Below are 25,842 nucleotides of genomic sequence, written 5' to 3'. Positions count from 1 at the left end.
TTTATTGAAAGTCAACAGTAAAGAAAGTAGTATTGCCAAATTGATAGTTAGGAAAACAGTAAATTAAGTGAATGTTTACATGAGACAGGTTTCTGTAGAGGTTAGGAACAATGTAAACAAAATGAATCTTGCTTTGTATCAAGTTGATGAATTCAACTTTCAACTAAAAATTGAAAAGGTGTATGCAAAGCATTATCTAGTGAACATGACTGATTTTTGTAAGCAAAATGGCTTTGTTGGAACAAATGAACCCATGAATAAAATGTTCTGAAGAAACCAAAGCACAAGTCACCATTGATGTGTTAATATTCAAAGGTTGTTTCAAGTTGCTTACTTACAAGATGATGACTGTGAATCACATGATGAAAGGGTATTCCCCAGCACACAATGATTAGGAATCCTGTGTTATGCCGGGATTCAGAATAGCATAATCGCTACGCAGTGAGTCCATAATTGTGAGTCCAGTGAGTCCATACGGGTAAGAGTCCATAATTGTGTCTTTTTTCTTTCCTGTAGCCTATTTTTCTTGGCCCTTAATCTTTTCAAATTTCGATTCTTTCCTGTCTTTGTGTAATGTTCAGTAAAATTCTTCTATGATGCATATCTTAACCAATCTTGTCCATAGTCATTTAAATTTTTATTTTTCTGAAATAATTTTGGAAGTTAAAATAGTAGCTTATTTTCCTAATCTTTAAATTGTTGATAAAACTTAACTTTTCTAAAATCTATCCATTGTAGTGTAAATAATTGTTTGCTTGCGGTATATTTTTTCATCATGTATTACATATTTTAATCATGTCTATTTTCTTGTCAAGTATCATATTAGGTAACTAGGTTTTTCAGAGCAAATTATGTCCCATTTTCTCATTTTCAGTATATTTTTATTAAATATACTTCCTTATGAAAGTTCAGTACTGACATGTAGGATAGGCTCTAATTAATCTTTCTCTTCCTTGTATTATTTAGGAAATTTATTTACCCAATTTTCTTTTTCTCTTGTTTGTATTTTTTAGGGAACTTATTTACCCATTATCCATCTTGATCATTTTGTATTGTAATCTTGAAATGTTTGTACTTATTATACAGTTTTCAAATTCAGAATTTATTTAAAAAATAAATGATTCAATTTAGAACATGCTGAAATTTAATCTTATGTATAAATTCTTTTGTTATAATAATAAAACTTCAAAATTGAAAGTATTAATGAATTGTGTCACCATATATATGAGATGTATTAATGAAAGTTAACTTGAATAATAATGTTTTCATTAAATAAAAACGTCTTGTCATATTATTAATTGAAATGAGTTAAAGGTTAAAATTTCACTAAAGTTTTTGTAATTGATGTCTTTTTATAAATTTTAAAACTGTTTATTCTATAAATTTTGATATGATTGATTATCACTTGAAATGGATGCTGGAGTGTATGTAGAATTTTTAGTGGGGTTTGTTGATTAGAATTTTACTGGTATGTGATGTTTTTTGAGATGGAAACCCATTATGCCTAAAGAAGGAATAACAGAGGTTATGACTTAGAGAGGCAGTAATGAGATAATATTTTTTTGTGTTGATTAATAATGTTGATTGCCATAGATGAAGATTACTTATGAAAATTGATTGCCTTTGAAGCAAAATATTATTGATGTTTTGAATGATTTCTTGTTTAATGATTGATAGTAAAGTTTTGTCATGAAATGTAGTTTGTGTTTAGAACATTGAAAAGTCGAAATAAACTATAGTATCCAACAAACGATGATTAATAATATTGAATAATTTGCTTTTTATAAAATATTTGAACAATGAATAAATGGAAATGAAATTATTTTTTCTATTAAAATTTTGTAATTGATGTCTCCAAATTTCACAATATATGTATTGCTGACTGTATAATAAGATGTAAACAATTTCATTTTATATTGATTATATACTTAAAAATAATTTTTATGTGTATTAGATTGTATTGATAGCCTAATCAAAATTTTCTTTTTAGTTTATAAGCATTTCAAGATAACAGGTACAGCATGGACATTAACATTGAAATAATTATCACGTGAATCTCGAAATCGACAACAAGTGAACGCCATGAGGAGTGTTAAGAACATTTGGGTGATTTTCGAACTAGTGTGACTCATCAATGAATATCTACACCAATATCTACGCTGATGTCTACACCAATATCTATGCTGATGCCTACATCAATATCTACACCAATATCTACACTAATATCTACACTAATATCTACACAATAACTACACCAATATCTGCTCTGATGTCAATGTCAATGCCAATATCTGCGCCGATGCCTGTGCTGATGCCAATGCCAATATCTACGCCGATGCCTGTGCTGATGCCAATGCCAATATCTACGCCGATGCCTGCACCGATGCCAATGCCTGTGCCAATGTTGATGCCAATGCCAATGCCAATGCCGACACCAAAGCATACGCCAATGACAATGCCAACGCCTATTGCTGACCATGTAACTCAAACTTCAACACTACCACATTACCTGGAGGTAATTGCCATCCATATTCACGTTTGCAACTTTGAATTCAAAAAACAGTCACAGTATCATGAAAGAATTGATTCAAAATCCTCTCCTAAATTATTCCTGTATGCAGAACTCTAAACCTTGAAAGCTGAAAATATCAAAAAACCAAACCTTACCTAAATTAATCCTCACCTAAATTAATCCTGTATGCAGCGTCTATCTCTTTTCCGAAAAACAAATTACATTGTCATTCCAAGCCTGAATGTACATTGTATTATTACAATATGATACAAAATTTATGTGACTCTGTATCGAGTTTGGTATGCAGCCGTCTACTACAAGCATGAGGCAATGCTAACTGAGATGTCACCTGTATCGAGTTTGGTATGCAGCCGTCTACTACAAGCATGAGGCAATGTAACTGAGATGTCACCTGTATCGAGTTTGATATGCATCAGTCAACTACAAGTATCAGCCCAACACTATGTGCATCCAGATCAGCCAACACTATGAGTATTCGGATCAGCCCAACACTGATATCATCACACTGGAGTCACACTTAACTGAAAATCATACTGAGTGCCTTAACGGACTGTTTTCCAAAATTTGCTTCGATAAAATCAACTGTGTCAATAGTGGAAGAAATGAACATTTTTTGATTTATTGAAATTTTATGTGAAAATTAAATGTAACAATTCATCAATTCATAAAAAAAAAAAATAATAATTATAATAAATTTTTTATTCAACATACTAAATTTTTTTTTGCAATAAAATTGAATTTTTCTATCTATTAAATTTATGTGCAATTTCAAAAAACTATTCTTTATATATTAAACTTTCTGTTGAGATATTTTCCTTTGAATTATAAAGCTAAATCAAAAGTAATTTTGATATTCTATACTTTGAAATATTGTTTGGAGACATATAACAAATGCTATTGATGAATTTTTATAATAATTTTCAATATTATAGGACAACATGTAATGTTTTTATAGAAGAAATTGTTACTGTTCTCGAATTATAATTCAACAATTTCCATTTGGGTCAATGTAATTTTTCTCTTTAAATTTCAAAAAGTAAAATTTTTTATGTCAGAGGGGGGTATTTGTAATATTACATTTTTTCTCGATTGGAATCAAATCTTCAATTCGAGATCTATAAAACTTTATAGTAAATATCAGAGTAATCGATATACGGACAACTTTTTGACTGAGAATTTATCGTAAATGATTGTGTTGCATGTTCCATGGTGTCACCGAGGCTGAGTTGACAGAATTAACAGATAAATGGATTATTTAAATAGAGATGATATATAAAAATTTAAAATAATAGTTTCAAAATAAAGTTTTATTGAGAACAATATAAAATGTGAATTCTAAACATGTAATTTATAATTTTTGGTGTCGTGTCCATGACATAGACACTGATTTTGAGATGTGGTTTTTGTTCTGACGAGGAGGCTTCCTTCTCTCTAAAAATGATGGCTGGCTGCGTGTGTTCTAATTTTGTGCTCTCTGAATATTTTTCTGTTTAAGTGAATTATTAATGTTTTAAATTAAGTTTTGAACAGTTATAGTGTTCTATTTTGTCTATAATTAATTGATTTGTGTGCCTACAAGCCTATAGCCATTGTTTTTCCACTATATAAGTGGATAAGTATTTAGCTCGTAATGATTTTAGATGCTTAAGCGTGTAAGATATTGTTCTTGTGTATTTGTGTAGTATATTGCCAAAATTCTTCTGAAGATTATAAGTTGATTTGCTCTGAAAACTGGATTTCTCATTCATAGGCGATAGATCCATTCATAGTTTATCAAGAATCTATTACGTTGGAGCCGATAACTTTCATTAGGTTAATAGGTGAAAAATGCTATCCAACCGAATTAGGAGAAATTGGTAGCACGGCAGTATAGTTAGGTACCTATAGTGAGGTCCACGTTATAATGACAGTATTTGATCAACTTTGGTTTTGCTATCCTTGTCTATCATTTGACAAAGTTGGTTGTACTATCCTTTTCTAGGTCCACAACGATGACAATTATGTTTTCAACAGTTTAGAAATATAATCAATCAATGCAGAGAATCGGCATTGTTATTCTTCTATCTTCATCCACTGTCATTATAACGTGGACAACACTATATACTCAAGTTGCAAAACAAATGAGAAACAGTTTCACGAAATATTGTGATAACGGTGGTTGATTTATTATTATTTGCCATCTAATAAAATATACGGTAATATTAGCCATCTATGATAAATGTTTCATTTTCCATATCCTAAATACATAGTGATAGGAAAATATTGTAAAAATGATATTCATTTGCTAATAGAATGGATCAAAATCTGTAGTGAGATAGGCAGTAGCGGCTCATGATCTTTTAGCTTGGGGGTTCAACCTCATGATCTATTGGGGAGAAAGGTCAAGAGGATATAGAGTGTTGAGCATTATCAAGCGTAAAGGTAATCAATAATAATTTTAAGGAATTACCCCTCAAAGATTAAGCATATTTTCTACAAATATAGATTTTTTTGTCCTGTTCATATTTTTCTTGTTTGATTTTTACTTTGGGAGTTGGTCTACCATCATTTTTTATTTTACACCTATCCTCAATATTAATGTATTTAACTAATGTAACATATTAAATCTGGGTAGATAAAAGCCCTAACAGAAATAGTAATAGGTCTAAAAATAAAGTAATTGGCTAATATCGCCAAGCAGATAATAACCAAGATTAGATAGCATCAGTTTGTTCTGGCTAAATGGTACAAGAACCTAAAAAGGATTTGAAGGAAGTTTATTGCTCATAAATAGATTATTATATAAAATATTTGAAGATTGAGGTTATATAGATGTATTCACGGATCGGTGACCTAGAGATCGATCAAACCGAGAACGTAGAATCTGATCAAAACCCTTGGCAGAGCTTTATTGCATTCGGATGGTGTGCAATGTGAAAAAACACCCGTCCACGTGGCTAATTATTAGGTAGCATGGAATTAATATTAATGTATAGATATTAACTAGCATGCAAAGAGCATAAATAAAAACCAAATAAAATAATTTAATGTATTCAGGAAATAAGAGTTACCAGGCGCATGAATACCGAATAAAATTTGCATGCACCAATAGTAAAACGGCAGTTAATAGGCGGCAACTGTAGGCCAATTCAAAATATTTATATATATTTATATAAATGTACTAGATTTTGTGTAAAAATTTGTGTAATCTATGTTATCAATATGGCTCGAATGCAAAGAAATTATTAATCATACAATCTAAGCAATATTTTGGCATTTTTTGTAAGATCTATTTGAACCTAATGGCGGAGGACTAAGATATTTAAATTTTATGCTAATTTGAAAGTCGGAAAAGAGGATCTGTAAAACTTGAGAAAGAAGAACCTCTCGCCAGCCAAATGCCACCATAAGAGGACCCCAAATATTTTTAGAGCGTAGTACCTTACTAATGATTTTGTAAAAGTTAAAGTTAAAGTAAATTATTAAATTTCTTTAAAGACTTCGTGATGCTATTGTGAAGCAGAAGTCATTTTCATTTTTAATTAAATTTATAACCCCTTGGAAGAGACGATTCCGGCTACCATATTCCCGGACCACATGGAGTTAGATCGACATCGGCGGCATACAAGAAGATTTTCGACACGTGAGTGATTAATTTGAATTAGTGATGGGGCCCTAGTGCTTCGAATTAATCTGATGATCAAAGCTAGCTCGCCGAAAGGGTTTTATTATAATTGAGAAATTAATAAGAGTAATACTTGCGCAAGTAAAAATTAGTATTAAAGGTATTATTTGAAAGAAAAATATAGATCAATATTTTAGAAATTTCTATTAAATCAAAGAAGTACAAAATCTAGGCTATCAAACATATGCATACAATATTAATTTTTTGCAATACAATTTGCGATAATTATTATAGTTCTAATTCACTAGATGAATGGCTCTACCTATTCCGTCAGGTGCCGAATCTTGCACCCTGAGATAAAAATATATATTCGATACAAATAAATCTACTAAATACTAGAGATTTAATATATCTATATATTTGGATTATTAGTGGCTAATTTATCAAGCTGATCTTAGAGCACACATTTTTGATTGAATTATCCAAGTCGACAAGTATTAGCAAGCGCATATCGCAACTACATGCAACAGAATGCATATGATTTTAAGATAAAGGCACATGGTAATGATTCGTGCCATAAATCTAGAATATAAAGTTAGCCTGTGATATTTTTATTGATTTCAATTATTGTTCTATTTTATATTATATTTTATCGCTCTATATATATTTTTTGCCTCGATTGATCTTTGCATTATTATGTAATATATGTATGAAACTTTCATGGTGTGCAATTTATTTTTTATTCCTCAACACTATAGTATAAGTATCATTATATATATATTATTATTTATTGAATTACAAGAGTTATTGGAGAAGCCATATCTAGGCCTATCAAGATTTTTAAGATTGAATACTATTAGAAAACCACGCCCTAATTATATTAAATCTCATGCTTTACCGACTGATGCCAAGCAGGAGGCTAATCGTTATTTTAATATAAAGAATAACGTGACACTAATTAATGTTTGTATTTAACTAATACTGACCTTATTCATATTTCTTCATCAAAATGCTGTTACAGTAACAATAAATTATAATTACACTCTCACTAAAATAAAAAGGACACACTAGAAATACTCACGAATACACAAAATTACTAGAAAGTACTATATTCTTCTACACGCAAAAACAATTTATATAACGAAAAATGCAGTGAAATCTATCACAACTGTATACAGTATATACCCGAAACCATATCGTATAACCTCAAAACTGTCACGCTTGGGCTACTCCTTGTTTACCACTTTTTTACTGTTTACTGCCACCAAATTTAAATGTATTGGTTATAAGCAAGTTAAAGATGGCACTGTATCCATATCACGAATACTCACGATTCATTCCGAGGTTTACAGAATGCTTCACTTGCCTCGGCTGGGTTCGGCTATACTCAGATGAACTCTTGCAAACTTGGTTCAAACAGGATTGTGAACCAGATTCATGCTATCGAACCGATTCCCCTCCTCCGTTCTACTACCTTACCCAGCCCTGTTTTTGGGTGCACATCGGGGAATGAACACTGCCTTCCACCACCACCCGTCTCGTCATGCCATTCGGTGCTGTTTCAAGCAAGCCACTCCAGGCCCTCAGGCACCGGCCGCGAAACAGCAACGTTAAGTTTACGTAGATGAAAAATGTTGTGATGTAATTTCATGAGTATAAAATAAAAATATGAATCATTATTTGAGTTGCAAATTCATCATTGTATAGGAAGTTGATTCAATTATGGGGGTTCAATGAACCATTGAACACATAGGACGAGCCGCCACTGGAGATAGGCTCACTAAATTAGAAGTTTGGTCGAGTTAAAAATAATGTTCAATGAACAAATCATTGTATCATATGGTAATGGAAATGACGAAAAGTTTTAAAAAAATATATATTGAAATCCATCAAGTAAGTTGAAAGATATAACACAATGAAAGTCGATGTTTTCCCATATAAGTCTGTCTGGGCGTCTGACTTCTTGCCCGATTCAATGGATGAAGGAGGCATCATGCTTCCAAATGCTTGAAGGTATAGTCATCTAACTATATATATATCAATGTTTTTCCTATCCCTACTTGTATGAGCCGATTTTTTCCTTTATTAAAGGCCTAGTAAAGATTACTCTGATTAATTGATAGAAATTTTAACAATTTTGCATTTTCATACTGTTTTTCTGCCGAATATGGAAGAAAAGTTTCATTCAGCAATAAGTTTTAATTATAATGTAATAGAAGAATCACAAACTAAACTGCATTATTTATTTATCCTAGTCAAGATAGAATACATGCCTGATTGGAAGTTGAACCATTGTGTGAGGATGACTCATCTTTGACGTTGCTAGTTGCAAATTCATATTCTCCAAATTAATCCTCGCCTTCTCGACTTATCTGTGAACATAGAGAAGGCTTGTGTCACTTGAAAACTAGACGAATATCAAACTCAGCAAGTAATAGTGCTCAGTATTAAAATATGGTTGTAGTAGTTGGTTTGTTTATTTATGATTGTTAGAATAGAAACGAGTACCATATTTAAGAATGCATCCCTTAAAGAATGGACCTGTTTCTATAGTTCCCATTGATGTCTTACTCTACAGTCCTATAAGATCCATGGAAGGCAATCAATAAAAATATTGCATGATATTATAAAGAATATGTGACTGAATTAATTTTTAACTAATTTCATCATATGCTATAACAGTGAAAAGTTGAAAAAAATTGGATTCAAACTTTATAATAAAGCTGTAGTCAGTAAATTTCAAGGTGGATTGTTCAACAATACATGCCTGCTGAGTAGCTGTATCACTACTACTGTAGCAATCCAACTGTCATAGAAAGCACTTTCCTGTTTCTCAACTTTTACCTGGAACAAAGAGACAACAAAATTAATTGAACCCTCCACAGTAGAATCTTGATGAAACACTTTTTCTGTTTTAAGGTATCTATTTCAGATACTCTAGTTATGTACTGTACTTGACAATGAATCCTTTATCAATTAATCAGGTAACACTCTGATGGTGAGAATTATCAAAGCTTGAAATCACCATAGATCGAATAATGGTGTTTTTGCTGCTACACAACGGAGCTCTCAAGCAACAGACCCCCATTTTATGTTACAGTTGGTATGATTGATTGTTCAGTTCTGTAAAATGGAAGTATGAAAGCTGCTCATTAAAAACTGCAATTTAAGTTTATCAGTGTTTTGTTTTATTTATAACTAAATAATTATAAAAGGTTATGGGCCCAGAAACGGAGTTCCGTGAAAAACTAGTAGAAATATTAGAAGTTAAATAACAAGTGAAACGTGTTCGCGATCGGTCTAACCTCAACATATAACTATGTACGTAAACGTAAATCATCCTGTTCGGTTCCATGTGAAAAATTAAAAACTTTTGTTGTTCTCGTGAGTCTTTATTTTCGCAATCGAAATGTCGGGTGTAAGTATAAATGTTCCAATGCTTGTTGGTAGCAACTTTAATAACTGGAAATTTCGAATTCGATCTCTTCTAGAAAAAGAACAATTGGTGGAAGTAATAGATAGTGAACTCCCAGAAGACGAAAAGAAAAAGGATTTCTTAATCAAAGACTCAAAAGCAAAAGCAATTATTATTCAAGGTGTAAGTGATAAGATCTTGATATTATTAAAGATGCTAAAACATCAAAGGAAATGTTAGCAGCTATCCAAACAGTGTTTGTAAGATCTAGTTCGTTTGGAAAACTTTCTTTGTGGAGGAAATTGATATACTTGAAGTGTAATAGAGACTCATTAGAAGATCATTTTCTCAAATTCGACAAGATCACACGTGAACTGGAAGAGTTAGGTTCAAAAATCGATGAATCTGATAAGGTATGTCATCTTCTTCTAACTTTAGGAAAGGAATATGATACAGTAATAACAGCGCTTGAAACCCAACCTGACGTCTGTGATGTATTGAGAATTATTATTTATTGATGTTATATTATAAAGAGAATTATTATTTTATATTATGAAAATATTATTGTGTATAAGTAAGTTGGTAGCATTGCAGCACCAATGTTGAAGCCAGCTGTTTACTACTTTGAAATTTTCACTCTGTTCTGTTTGTGTCTACAAGATGTAGTCAGGAGAATAAATGAATTACGAGAATTCAATGGAACTTATTTATTTATTGTATTCACCAGACCAGTACATCACAAATGGCGACGAGGTAAATGTGAAAAGTGATTACGTGATGGAACTTTGATATTCGTGATATTAATATGTGATTGGAACTTCGGTTATCGGTTTGCAACATACAAGTAACAGCATAAGATGACATGCCTGATTCGGTGACTCCTGCACCTATCGTTATGGGAACGATAAGAAATATCAGTGAATTTCGACTACAGGACAATTTCGAGCAGTGGTGCGATAGACTCGATCAATTCTTTATGGCCAATGATGTACCAGATTCTAAAAAAGTTGATATTTTTCTTACCATGGTTGGGGCTGAAGCATACGCCCTACTGTGTGACTTGTCTACACCTGCGAAGCCAGCATCAAAATCCCTTGAAGACTTGCAAAAATTATGCTAAATTATCTACAACCCAAACCTTTACCTATCACGGAACGGTACAAATTCAAGGAAAGAAAACAACTCTGCAACGAGGGAATTGCTTCATTCATTGCAAATTTGAGAAAACTTTCAAAAAATTGCGACTTTGGGGACAAGCTGGATGAACACCTTCGTGATCAAATAGTATGGAGCTTAAGAGAAGACCATATAAAAAAAGACTATTGGGCGAGGCAGACCTAACCTTTCAACGGGCTGTGGAATTATCCTTGGCATTGGAAACGGTGACTCATGATGCGGTGGAGTTAAGCGGTAATACGAGGATGAACTACAACAAATCAAGGACACAGGAGAGACGGTTCAATCCAGGGAATCTAATTCCAGTTTTCAAAAGGCGAATTCCAACTTCCAGAAGACAAATTCCAGCTTCCAAAGACGAATTCAGGTGGGAATTTCAACCGATCTAGCCAAGCTGATTACAATAAAAGCACAGGACAGAAGGTAGTATGTTTTTGCTGTGGTAAGTCCAACCATATTTCACCTCAATGCAGAAACAAAAATAAGAAATGTGATAATTGTGGTCGTTTTGGGCACTTGAAGGTTATGTGCCAGCAAAACAAGATTTCTAAGCCTAATTTCAAAAATAGGAAATCTGCTAGAAAACAAGAGCTATTGAATCAAATTAATGATGATGAATTACAATTATTAGGTGATCAGTTAGCGCATTCATCGATTTTTTTCAATGAAACTAGTTCAAATGATTCTATCAATTCAAATGTTAGGCCTAATTTCAATAATTACATCAAACCGTTGAGTACAATTCTCACTGTTGAAGGTAAAGATATTTCATTTGAAATTGATATGGGCTCTAGTATGTCAGCTATATCTCTTGATGATTATAAACTAATTTCGCAAACTTGAAAATATTTGACAGTTCTATTTCACTTAGGAGTTATACTGGTGATCTATTAAAACTATTGGTATGATTAAAACTAAAGTTGTTCATGGTTCAATTTCGAAAATGCTTGATTTGTATGTCATTCTAAATGGAGGCCCTCCATTGATTGGCAGACAATGGATGTCAGAATAAATTTTAAAATTGATCAGAATGATAATGAATGTGTTGTAAATACTATTGAATAAACGTGTTCATGGTAATGCAATGAAAAGTAAGAATATTCTAATGAGTAGATATCCTAATGTATTTTCTGACAAGCTAGGATGTACAATAAAACTAAATTCAAGTTGTATTTAAAAGATGATGTACTCCGAAATTTTTCAAGCCTAGACAAGTACCTATTAGTTTGAAAGAAAAAATAGAAGTAGAACTATCCAGGCTAGTTGATTCTAATATTTTAGAACCAGTTGAGAGTAGCGATTGGGGAACACCCATCGTCCAGTTTTGAAATCTGATGGTGAAATAAGAGTATGTGGCGATTATTCAGTTACGATTAATCAGCATTTGAAAGTTGATAGGTATCCTATCCACGAATTGATGACTTATTTTTAGCACTTAAGGGAGGCGAAAAGTATTCGAAAATTGACTTATCTCAAGCATATCAACAGGTTGAATTGGAAGAAGATTCAAAAAATATTGTAACAATATCAACTCATAAGGGTTTGTTCAGATACAATCGTCTAAAACGTAAAACCGGGATCACGGCAAAAACCAATGCCAACATGAACCACTAAACACAAATAATATGCCAAAAGAGATGAAGAATTCAAAGATAAGAATCTCTCGCAGTAATTATGCCAAAAAAGAAATAAGAAATGAACATATTCAAAATAGATAAGAAATATGAAATGCTAAATTAAAACAAGAGAGAATATTGATTTCTTCCACCAGAGCAGACATAATCTAGTAGGCAGCTGACATCAAGCATTGAACCAACAGCTGAGACGTGCGCGCTAAATACAAAATGAAATGAGGAAAAATGTGAAGTGAGATTTAACATAGACGGGCAGGATGGAATATCACAGGAATTTTCATCAAAAAATGAGATAACAAAAATATGTTAAGCGAACTAAGCATTTTCATCATTGTCCATGGCAATGGTGCAATGCTAGTGATAGCTCGTTTGAAAGAGCATGTATCAGTTAAAACCATAACCACACAAACCTTATTATCAGGGCCTGGAAACACTTCAGTGATACGACCTAACTTCCAGACTGTGGGAGGAGTCCCAGGGTCCTTGAGTAACACAAGTGTTCCAACGGTGATATTTGGTGATGAAGAGGTCCATTTATGGTTTTGTTGAAGAGTCACCAAATACTCTTGAGACCACCTTTCCAAAGTTGACTATTCATTTCTGAAACCCTTCACCAATGAGCTAAATGATTGATATGTTTAGTCTTATACTGTCTTGAAGGCAATGCATTAAGAGGTCATCCTATAAGAAAGTGACCTGGTGATAAATAGAACAAATCATGAGGATCCTCGGAGAGAGGAACCAGAGGCCTAGAATTGAGTATGACACCAACTTGAGCACTAAGCATAAGCATTTCTTCAAGAGGTGGGACAGGTGACATGTGGTTCAATTATGATATTCACGCATTCACTCAACATATTGATGTTTTAATTCAGGATTTTTCTCAACCGTTCCTCAAGAGAAAGGAAACTAGTATGTGCTTGAAACTCGGAAGAGCCTAAGGCAAAAGCATTGTCCTTACGAGGCAAGGTTACCATGAAATGACAATCATCACATCTGACTGTAGTTTTGTCATAGTGTTTTTCTATATTCACCTGTTCTGGTGATGGAGGAATTTATTTGACAATCCTCAAGTTTCCAAAAATGCTCTAGCTGATTAGATAAATCAAGGCTTGAGATGAAGTTAGAATGAACATGATTATGACAAATTGTGGGTTGAATGAGTTTCATTCGACCAAAAATGATCCAACCTAACAAGGTATTTTGAAGGATGGAACCAGGAACAACAGACATTTGTCCACATGTCATTACAGCTGCAAACACAGAAGTGCCTAGCAGAAGATCAATGCCCTTGGATTGAGAGAAGTTTTTATCAGCTAAGCGAATATTCTTTGGGATGTTGAATTTGTCAATATCAATGTTGGCAGGAGGAAGATTGAGAGATATTTTGTTTACAACAAGACATTCTTCAAATAATGCAGACCAAGACTGGTCGGTTGAATGTACCTTTATGCTATGAGCAATATTTGACCTAGTCAAATTACCTGAAACAGTATGAATCAATTCATCACTATGAATTGCAGGTAGAGCAAGACGAGCAGCTAGTCTCTCACTTACAAGATTAGAATCACTACCTGTATCTAAGAGTGCACGACATGAAATAGAATGACCACCCGAGTCAAACACAGTGACCTCAGCAGTTGGCATAATCGAAATAGACTTAATACCACCATTTACAGATGAATTAGAACTGAAGTGAACGTTGATGGCAGCATCAGAAGTTCCTACAGGCGGAAATGATGCTCGTAGATCGGCTGCGCGATTGAGCTCACTATTTGAGTGAGAATTAGAGATAGGAGGTTGACTATCAGACACACGGCTGCTGAATTCTCCAATAAAATTAAGCTCCACTTGAGAGTTTGTTTTAGAACTGATAGAAGTTGCATTCAGCCTTCCAGCAGACTGTGCCAAGGATGATTGAATAGTATTTGAAGTGACAATATTTCTACCATTACCCTTAAGATGTGACATGGCATCATGGAGGAGTGTATGATGCAAATTTCCGCATTGACGGCAGGAGCCAAGACAGGAGTGACCTTGAACAAAAGGCTTTAAACAATTAAAGCAAAGTGATTTCCTTTTTACAGCATCCCTTCTATCAACAGGAGAGATCTTCAAGAACAAGGTACTATTGAAAACATTGTGAGTTATATCTTTACAGAAGAAGCAAGCAAATCGCTTTTGAGTAATAGGAACAGAGTGTTGCTGACTACCCAGCTTAGATGAGGGTTGAATTGATTTGACATTATCACTAATATTAGTAGGCTTGTGTAATGAATGAGTATTATTCACAGTACTAGATGTGACAGCTTGTGCGACCTTATGTTGTGATTCCATAAAATCCCATAGATTTTCCATTGATGGAACAGTACCATATGGAGTGAATTGTACGGTATCTCTCCCAATCCCTCAGGGTACGGGAATCAAAACGTGAGACAAATATATACATATGTACAATAGATTTTTTATATCAATACCCAGATCAAGTGATTCTAAACCAAAGATGTGAGTTTTCAAGTGATCAATAAAGGCTCTCCAAGACTGATTGGAATTAGTGTTCAAATTGGGAGGATTCAAGATTGCTCCAACATGATTGTTAGCAATAAGCCTAGGATTGTCATACGGTAACGTTGCTTTAGTAGAGACCATGCCAAATCAAACTGCCAATGTGGAACATTTAAGATTCTGTTGAGAGCTTCCCCACTTAGTGATCTTTTTAGATATTCAAATTTTACACTAGGAGCTACTGATATATTATCAGCGACAATATTGGAGAAGGATCAGCGATACTCTAACCAATGAGAAAATACACCATCAAATTTTGGTAACTCGATTTCAGGTAATTTAAAACCTTGAAATTGAATAGCAGGAGAGTAAAGATGCTGCCAGGGTGGTTGAGATTGAGAAACCACTGGCGGCTGATTAACTGCGGACCCTGAACCTGATGTTGGATTAGAGATAGGAGCTGCTGCTGCATACTGAGTGACAACAGGTGCCTGATCGGGCAACAATGATAAGGTTGGATTGATGATGTCTTGAGACATGTTCATATTGTCGCACGCTGAACGCTGCTGTGCCTGTTGACATTCAAAAAACTCACAAAGTATAGTAATTTTAGTGATAAGATCAGTAAATTTATCAGTAAAATTAATATGAATGTTTTGATCAACTGTCTCTTGATCAATTTGAAAGTGGAAATTATCATACAATTCCTCTAGTTTAGTCAGGCGAGAGCGCACTGTTAGTAGTTTTCTATGTTCATCACTATTGGTAATTTCACTTCCAATATGATTGTCATACAATCGAAATAATTCATTTGCAACACCCATCCATTGACGGACAATGACATCAGACTTAGTGGCTTTAGGAGCCATTTTTGATCAATTTAAACTGTTTCAAATACGAGGAGAGATACCTTACAATAGCGTCAATGTTGATCTGCATGATGAGCTTTGAAATTTGTAGCTCTGGAAGTCTGCTTCAGAAACAAGGATGCTTTGCTTTGAAGCAGGTGATGGTAGCTTCCAGATCGCGCAATTGAAAGAGGGTGCCGCAGGTCAGCATGTAGAAACGTGTCACAGCTTATATAAATATGGATGGACCAAACAGGGTAGGTAGAACACATAGGTCCGGTTGGACAAAAGCCGTAAATTCTAATCGAGATTAATTTCATGAGAACCAAACAGAAAAGGCGTTTTTTGAAAATACGGTTTCTCTGATTGGTTCTGGTGAAATTAATCACGATTAAATTTTAACCCGCTTTTGTGCAACCAGCACATAGTTCAGATATTTTATCTGTAGAACAGCTGTTTTGATGACTTTTAAAATATCATCAAATTTCACAATTAGACAAAGGAAAATGTACTCTGAAATCAATATATACAATATAGTATAATCGTAATTTTAAATATGTAGCCGCCACCATCAAGAATGAGGCTCACAGTTCTATGAGCAAGGAAGTTGTGTGAGTGTACCACACCAAAGTTTTATTTTTTGTGGATTTCTCACGAAATTCAGAACATAGTAGGTTTATAATATAAAAGTTTGATTGCACTAGGTCTCATCCCTGGGAAAACTCGCTGAAGGCCATTAAAAGGATAATTATTATTCATCCTTGTAAAAACAGCTGATAATGATTATTTCGTCGTCTGTTGATGATGGAAGTGGGTGAGCGAGTTCATGTGTGTGAGACTGTGTCAAAATATGACTCAGCTGTTGAACTTTGGTAATCATTTAATCAGGTACTTAAAGTGCGAGATAAATTACTTTTAACACGGCTCTTTCTTGAAGACGGAGAGGTCCGATGCTCTATCCTCCACTAATCACTCCCACTACCTAGCCGCATTCTCCTTCTTTTGTGTCTGAGTGAGAGAGCTTTGTAACGTGACGCGTCAACACTCCCCTCCATCTATTGCTGCCAATGTTCCAAGTAGTGTACTGGTCACCAGGTATATTGGTTTGTGTATGTCACAGAGTTGTTTTCATCACAAGAACATGAGGAAAAATGACACGGCGCATCCAATTGTGCGCAGGATGTCTGTCTGTGTCCACGCTACAAACTGTGGAGGGAGAAATGGGTTTCTCCTCTTCATGTTAAAAGTAATTTATCTCGCACTTTAGTGCCGGTTGCAAAAAAGCCAGGTTATTTTTAATCCTGACTAATTCCAGTGGAACCATCTTTTTAAAATGGTCTTCTGTGATTTGGTTCATGTGAAATTAAACAGGATTCAAATTTAACCGGCTTTTGTGCAACCGGACCTTTGTGAGGGAAATTTTTGCATCCCTCTGGGAACTAATCTCAATTCACTGTGATAAGATAGAACATTTCTGTATGAACTATGAATACTAGTAGTTCTGTGAACAGTAGATACATTTACCTGTTGTTATGTTTTCTCAAAAATTAATAAATAATTTATCAATTTAAAATGTCTAGAAGAAATCCTAAATAAACATAGAGCTTTCTGTCCTATCGTACCGTGATGTGTGTTACCGCCAATATAACTTCGGCAGTTTCCCTCTTATATCTGTCGGTAAGTTGGCTGTGTGTTTTGAATCAACCGCGCTCACCCATGGCCATCTAACATGCCACTGCCATCAGCCGCAATGATATCGCCAAGCCCATTGTAGATGGCACTGCTCTCTCTCTCGGCTTGTTCCACTCCCCACTACTACTTCGCCCGTTTCCGCTTTGTCAAGATGGCTTGTTCTAAAACGTGCACTAACGCTACCAATTTTTCCTCCCTTTGAAAGAACTTATAAATGTACGACCTCTTCGCTGCGACATGGGCCCATGTTTTCCCCCCAGCCAGTGCAAGTGATTTCTTATTACAATAACGTGCTACCGCCTACCCGAACGAGAAAACCGCTGTTACAGTCCACTGCGAACCCGCCATCCTTGTACGAGAAGCTTCTTAAAGGTAACGACTTTATTTTGAGCTACTAAGTAACGTGATTTGAAGCCCATTACATTGGCTCTAACACGATTCTGGTCCAACCGAGCCGCATGAAATTATTACGATCGACCTATGGATGAATCTTCAATTATTTTCGCATTCTTCGAATTTCTCAAGGTTGAGGTTAGATGAATCGAATCAGTAGCGTGCAAGCATCGACTATCGAAATATCGATCATTAACCGTCATCAATCATCGAGATATCGACTATCGACTATCGATTTTACTGAAACATCGACCTAGCCTCAAAATTTTGTTTACAAAATTATTTTTTGAACTGTTTTTGAATGTTATTTCGCTGAAATGGCCGAGGTACTCTTGCTCAACAAGCTAAAACGCACTCAGCTGTCGCTTTGCGCTTTAGCCAACAAATATGAATTTGAAATACCGATAAAATTATGCGATTATTATTTGGACTTAAACAAAAAATTTGAAAAATTAGCTGATGATTTTAACAACCTACAACGTGATGAAATGCCTTTAGCTACTTTGACCGAATTCGATAACGTTCAAAAGGAATTTCAAGACACTTTTGATCAAATTAAATTAAAAGAAGAAGTAAATACCTGCACTCCTACTGAATCTAAAGCGTCAAATTTTATCAAGCCGCAATTGTCCATCCCAGTATTCTCTGGAGACATGGAGCAATGGGCTTCCTTTAAAAACGTATTTGAAGCGGCTGTACATAATTGCAAAGACTTTTCAAATGATGAAAAATACTATCTACTTGTATCCTATTTACGTGGAGACGCCTTGTGCTTAGTTCAAAACTTTGCTGACACTGAAAATGCATACAAGCTTGCCTTCGAAAGTTTGCATAACCGATATGACAACAAACGCTATCGAGCTTATGCCTTATACAGCAAAATCACAAACTTTCAGCCGAAGGGCAGTCTTGTTGAAGTACTTAGACATTTTGCCATTGAATTAGGCTCAGCTAAGCAATCACTATTTAATTTGAAATTGAACCATGCTGATTTCTTAATAACAATGATTTGCCTTCAGAAATTGCCTAACGCTGTAAGAGCCAAATTTGAGAATTCTTTGGGCCCTGACGACTTACCTGCTTTTGACCACCTGATGAAATTCATTTCCAACCAAGAAAAATCGCTGGAGGTAACCGCCATCAATGAGGTGAGCGAACAGTTATCTAGTGCTAGTTACACCGCTATACCAACCGCAAAAGTGAAGACTGAAGATCATTCACAAGTAGTAAAACCGCAATTTACTGAAAACAAAAGTGGCAGCAATCTGTGTGTACTATGCAACATTCCTCATCCATTGTACAAATGTGAGCGCTTTAGGAAGGAACCTATCAACAAACGAATGGATATTGTCAAGCAAAACCGCAGATGCTTCGGATGCCTCGGGTCCCACCTCAAAGCCAAATGCAATTCACTGTCCTCTTGTCGTGCATGTAAATCAATCCATCACCATACCCTGCTATGCAAAAATAATGAGAGTTCACAATCCTTTTTAATTGCTGAACGCCGACCAGATCGCTACCCTTCTGGCTCTCATAATAGGCCTACCATATCTAGTTACCAACCAGCTTCCACCTCTGGAGGTGCTAGCTGTCGCTCCCCGCCACCAGGATTTGAACCAATGTCAACACAGCGGTTTACCGATGACATACACTCATCACAATATGTAAGTAATTCATGTGTACGATTCACGGTATTACGAGATCATCACACTCGACACAATAAGTCATCGATGTATTACCGATTCGAGAATCCCGCAAAACACGGCCAGTCCCTCACGGTCTTCTTCGTCACCTTTTGGCACAGCGCCTGTGACCAATATCTCAACCCCAACCCGCAGTTCATCCACCGGCATGCCGGACACCTTCAGTGGCTGTGCACAAGTGAAAGCTGTACACGCTTCTGCTTTACTGGGCACCGCTATCGTTGCCGTTGTTGATCAATACAACCGATCACAATTACTACGTGCTGTATTGGATTGTGGCTCCATGAGATCGATTATCACTACCCGAGCTGCCCAGCAACTTGGTATCACCATCATGCCCGCACGCATTCAGATTAATGGTATCTCTGAACAAGCGACCGCTGTAAAAGGTACCACTCATTTGACACTGCTATCTCGACCGCAGTTTAACACCTTTCTCCAAACTGAAGCCCTTGTCTTAGAGCAAATAGCTGGTGACCTACCCGCTTTTCCAATCAGCAGTGAGCTCAAAACCTCACTTTCACATTTGGATCTCGCTGACCCTGGTTTTGACCAACCCAATAGGATAGACCTCTTGATTGGAGCTGACATTTATCCTAATGTATTTGTTTCTTCCGCCAATGCTATTATACCAGGAAATCCCGCTGCCTTCGCCACTATATTTGGCTATGTTCTGAGTGGAAAGCTAAATATTGAGGACTCGCCTGCTCCGCTTCATCAGATGCAACTTATCTGCACCATGTTTGCCCGCGAAGAACCGCTTGCTGAGGTCATGAACAAGTTTTGGGAGACTGAAGATGTCCAAATAAATGCGAAACTCTTATCACCTGAAGATGAACTCTGTGAACAGCTCTATGAGTCCACTACCTACCGCAATGATGAAGGCAGATATGTAGTCGCACTCCCCTTCAAGCCTAGCGCGCCTGTTCTTGTTTCAAACCGCAAGCAAGCTTATCGAAGTCACCTTGGATTATTAAAACGCTTGGAAAATTCTTCGGAACTAAAGAAGAAATACGACAACTTCATGACAGAATATCATGAGCTTGGCCACTTGGAACTTGCCAAATCCGCTTCTGACTATGTGATTCCACACCATGCAGTTTTTAAAATAAGGACCCCACTCAGAAATTCAGGGTGGTGTTTAATGCTTCCAGCAAGGATACCAATGGGCATTCACTAAATGAGAATTTGTTACCAGGGCCAAAACTGCAGTCCAATATTATTCAAGTATTGACCAAATTCCGCACTTACAAGTACATTGTCCTTTCTGATTGCAAGCAGATGTATCGCCAGATTTTGTTAAGGCCTGAAGACTGCCGTCACCAACATGTTTTTTGGAAACCTAATTATCATGAACCTGCAAAAGAATTTGAACTTAAAACCGTAACCTATGGGCTTACTTCCAGTGCTTATTTAGCGCAATGCACATTGCAACAACTTGTCAAGGATGAAGGAGAAGCATTCCCTCTGGCAAGTAAAGTTTTAACAAGTCAAACTTATGTTGATGACCTGCTGGGAGGAAGTAACAATTTTTCTGAAGCACAAACGCTTATTTCTGAACTGATTGAGTTATTGTCGCTTGGCTCCTTTGAACTTTGGAAATGGAACTCTAATACTCCTGAATTGATCGCTAACTTGCCTGCAGAATTTTTGGAAAATCAAGATTGTATGTTTGATGACAACGCTACTGCAAAAGTTCTTGGAATTGTCTACAGCCCGCTCGCGGACAACTTTCGCTATTTCATTTCTCCTTTTAATGGGCAAATCACTAAAAGAACCGTTCTATCATTCATCGCTCGAGTCTACGACCCCCTTGGGTGGCTCACTCCTCTCATAATGCTGTTCAAGCTATTCATGCGCACGCTGTGGTCTCAGCAATTAGCTTGGGACACTGAGGTTCCAGCCTCACTTCGAGCTCATTGGGAGCTGATTACCGCTGAAATTTCCCGTTTGGACAATGTTGTAATCCCGCGTTTACTCGCCTGTAACCGCTCTACTACCCGGTGACTTGGATTCGCCGATGCCTCCGAAAAGGGGTTTGCTGCTTGTATATATATTCATGAAGAGACTGAAAATAGATATGTTAACTGCCGTCTCATAGCCGCCAAAAGTCATGTCGCCCCGCTGAAAACTATGACAATTCCACGCCTGGAATTGATGGGTTGTTTGCTGCTTGCTCGTTTACTATCCGCCATCTTACCTACGCTGTCCGAATATGATTTACAAGAAATTCGACTCTACACCGATTCCAAGACTGCCTTGGATTGGATCAACACACCCACATACAAATTGCAGATTTTTGTTGCCAACAGAGTACAGCAAATTACTCAGTTAACAAAACTTGAGTCATGGCATCACGTTACTTCTGCTAACAACTGTGCAGATATTGCTTCGAGAGGCTTGACTCCCGCTGAAATCGTCTCCTGCCATGATTGGTGGCACACTACCAATGCGTTTCGTTGTCTCGCCACTGACTTTCCCGTGTCCAATCATCTTGTTTCCAACATTGTACCTGAGATGAAAACTAACCCGCTGTACATTCTCGCTACTGTTGAAGAACCAATTGAGAATCGTTTGTATACCGCTATAGAACGTGTATCCAAATTTGGAAAGCTATGTCGTATTTTTGTCTACATACTAAGATTTGTCAACCGCATCAACCAGCCCGTTATGAATATCGCTGCAAAATAGTCAAACAGATTGAAACCTGTGAAACGCCTGCCTCAATTGACACCACCGCCTGTGAAGCTGAAATAGCTAGAAAACTCATTGTTCATGTTGTGCAACGGGATAAATTTCAGAAGGAAATAACAGAGTTGAAAGCTGGAAAATGTCCTAAGCATCTACTAACGTTGCAACCGTACATTGATGATTACGATTTGATACGCTTATCTGGTCGTCTTGAGCACGCTCCGATTTCTAGTGAAGCTAGAAATCCATTATTGCTGCCGAAAAATGAGCATGTATCCTCACTCATCATTCGACACATACATCTTCAAAATTGTCATGCCGGTCCCCGCACCACACAAGCAGCTGTTTGCCAACAGTATTGGATAATCTCTGCCCGCAATCAAGTTCGCCGCATAATACATCAATGTGTCATTTGTAACCGCTTTTGCCGCACCAACCTACAGCAACGTATGGCCCCGCTACCTGCTGAACGAGTCACCGCCAATAGACCATTCAATTTAACTGGCTTGGACTTTGCTGGTCCTTTCTCATGCATCTTTATTGAAACGCACACAAACAACAAAAGGTTATCTGTGCATATTTGTATGTTTGACCACCAAAGCTACTCATCTAGAGTTCCTGTCCTCGATGTCTGTCAACAACTTCATCGCCGCTCTACACCGATTTATTGCCCGCAGAGGTGCGCCGCACACTCTGTTTTCAGACAACGCTAAGACTTTCACATCCGCCGCAAGAAAAATGTATGAGTTAGAAAAACTCTTGAAGACGATGCCCTCTGAAGTGAAGTGCTTTCTGTCTAACTACGGCATAAACTGGAAGTTCATTCCCCCTTATGCTCCGCATCAAGGAGGCATATGGGAAGCCGCCGTCAAATCCGCCAAAACACTGCTACACCGCTGTATTGGGGACACAGCTCTTACATACGAAGAGTATGACACCATTTTCGTTAGAATTGAAAGTATTCTAAATAGTCGACCGCTTACAGAATTGTCCTCTGAACCTGCTGAAGCTGCCTCCGTGCTCACTCCGGGCACTTCCTAATTGGTAGACCTCTTACCGCACCACCGCAACCCATAGAGACGAAGGAACTATTGGTCGCACGCCGCTGGAGACTTACAAACCAAATGACCCAATATTTCTGGAATCGCTGGTCCAAGGAGTACCTATGCACCTTGATCAATCGCACAAAATGGAAAACCGCTGAAAGAAACTTGCAACTTAACGATTTGGTCATAATCAAATCTGTCAACACCTCTCCTCTCAGCTGGCCGTTAGGCAGGATTATTGCGCTACACCCTGGTAAAGATGGACTAGTACGTGTAGTCACTATCAAATGCGCATCTGGGAACATTGTTCGAGACATACGCAAAGTTCACCGCATCATTTGAAACCTTCTACAAGTTACCGCACACACCGCATGAAGACCGCCTCGCTCACATCCGTGAGGATTGTTATTGTCTACACCGCTGCTACTGTCTACACCGCCGTTCCTGTCTACACTGCTGTTTCTGTCTACACCGCTGCTCCTAGCTACACCACTGTTCCTGTCTGCGCCACCTTTCTGGTCATTTGTGCAACGCTCTCACTGTGTATTGTCACCGACCCGCTGGAGATTGTTTCCACCGCTATGAAAAACTGTTCGTTTTTGAGGGGGGGGTATGTTACCGCCAATATAACTTCGGCAGTTTCCCTCTTATATCTGTCGGTAAGTTGGCTGTGTGTTTTGAATCAACCGCGCTCACCCATGGCCATCTAACATGCCACTGCCATCAGCCGCAATGATATCGCCAAGCCCATTGTAGATGGCACTGCTCTCTCTCTCGGCTTGTTCCACTCCCCACTACTACTTCGCCCGTTTCCGCTTTGTCAAGATGGCTTGTTCTAAAACGTGCACTAACGCTACCAATTTTTCCTCCCTTTGAAAGAACTTATAAATGTACGACCTCTTCGCTGCGACATGGGCCCATGTTTTCCCCCCAGCCAGTGCAAGTGATTTCTTATTACAATAACGTGCTACCGCCTACCCGAACGAGAAAACCGCTGTTATCAGGTCTGGCTGCAACTGTCTACAACATTTATCTATTTATTTATTCATTTATATATTACGGTACATGTCATAGGCCATTACAAGAAAAGCATGGACAATTGTCATACAAAAATCAGTCAATAAAAACATAACTTAATCTAGCAATACAAGTTCTTATTTCTAAACAATGCATTATATTAAGATGACAAAAGTAACTATGACTATGATGCACACTATTATAGATACCAGTAACACAAAAAACAAACATTTATAGATAAAAAATAGAATAGTAGAGTACGGTACTAAAATATATCAGCCTCTTTCACATAGTAATTAATATTGAAAATGTTGAAAGGAAGGCCTAGGATTTAATTTATGAGTGCCTGCCAACTATACGGACACTCCTCAATCAACCAGTCCTTAGTCATTCTTTTGAACAGGCCAAGTGATTGAGCCTCCTTTAACCGGGTTGGCAACGAATTAAAAACCTTTATACTTTTATGCTCCGTACTTTGTTCATAAAATGCTGTTCGGTGCTGATTAATTCTTACAACATTTCTTGATCTGGTGAAATGATCATGAATATCAGATCCTGTTGTCCAACTGTCATGTGACTTATAAGCAAAAATAGCCAGGTTGTAAATATAAAGAGCAGGAACTGTCATGATTCTTGATGACTTGAAAATGGACCGACAAGAAAATCTATGGGGCTTCCCAAACATGATCCTAACAGTTCTCTTCTGGGCTTTGAAAACCATCAGTGCATCTCTTGAAGCACCCCAAAGCAGTATGCCATATGAGAGTAGTGACTCAAAATACCCATGGTAGGCAGCAATCACAGCATCTCTTGCCAGAACCCCAGATAATCTTGAGATAATGAAGGCTGCTGAATTGAGTTTTTTTATCAGTGATTCCACATGAACTGACCATGCCAAATTCCGGTCGACAGTCACTCCCAGGAACCCTGCCGAGGTAGAGGGCTGAACCTCCTCACCATCAATATCAAACTGAAAAGAGCCCAGCTGTGATCGCTGTATCTGGAATTCAATAAATGAGGTTTTCTTAATGTTCACCTCCAACAAGTTTGCCTTGCACCACTGAGCCACCTCACTAAGCACAGAGTCTGCAGTCAGCTGAAGTTCATCACTATTCCTAGCTGTTATTAGGAAATTTGAATCATCAGCAAAGAGAACTGATTTGGCATGATGTACATTTGCAGGGAGGTCATTAATGTAAATCAGAAACAGAAGGGGGCCCAAAATTGATCCCTGTGGGACCCCTCTCCCAACAGGACGAAGTTCAGACCTGAATTTACCATTAATGACAACACCATTATCGCCCTCTATTTCAACCATCTGGTTTCTGTTACTAAGATAAGACTCAATCACCGACAAGAAATTACCTCTAATTCCATAGTAATGAAGCTTCCTTAGGAGAATGCTGTGGTTCAGGCTGTCAAATGCCTTCTTCATATCAACGAAAAACCCCATGACCTTAACACCCTGATCCAATGATGAATAGATATCACTGATGAAACTCTCCAATGCATCTACGGTTGACATTCCAGCTCTAAAACCATATTGACACTCACTTAAAAGATTGTTATTCAGGAAGTGAGCCAG

General features: G+C 36.9%; 2 protein-coding genes across 2 annotated transcripts; both read left to right on the top strand.

Annotated features, from left to right (window-relative positions):
• The first annotated feature begins 19,651 nt into the window (after positions 1–19,651).
• On the top strand, positions 19,652–20,683 carry LOC111057723. Its single transcript, XM_022345182.2, has one exon. It carries the CDS (start codon positions 19,652–19,654, stop codon positions 20,681–20,683), a length of 1,032 nt encoding a protein of 343 aa, XP_022200874.2.
• A 2,138-nt stretch (positions 20,684–22,821) lies between these two features.
• Positions 22,822–23,235, top strand: LOC120355983. The gene has a single exon (XM_039444760.1). The coding sequence runs from the start codon at positions 22,822–22,824 to the stop codon at positions 23,233–23,235; it is 414 nt and encodes a 137-aa protein (XP_039300694.1).
• Positions 23,236–25,842: the final 2,607 nt, after the last annotated feature.

Source organism: Nilaparvata lugens, unplaced genomic scaffold (genome assembly GCF_014356525.2).
Source record: "Nilaparvata lugens isolate BPH unplaced genomic scaffold, ASM1435652v1 scaffold5443, whole genome shotgun sequence".
NCBI lineage: Eukaryota > Metazoa > Arthropoda > Insecta > Hemiptera > Delphacidae > Nilaparvata > Nilaparvata lugens.
This window is presented reverse-complemented; position numbering and strand designations above follow the sequence as displayed.

Excerpts from the sequence above, each read along its gene's own strand:
- LOC111057723 (XM_022345182.2), top strand. The coding sequence starts at position 19,652 with ATGCCGGACACCTTCAGTGGCTGTGCACAAGTGAAAGCTGTACACGCT.
- LOC120355983 (XM_039444760.1), top strand. The coding sequence starts at position 22,822 with ATGTCTGTCAACAACTTCATCGCCGCTCTACACCGATTTATTGCCCGC.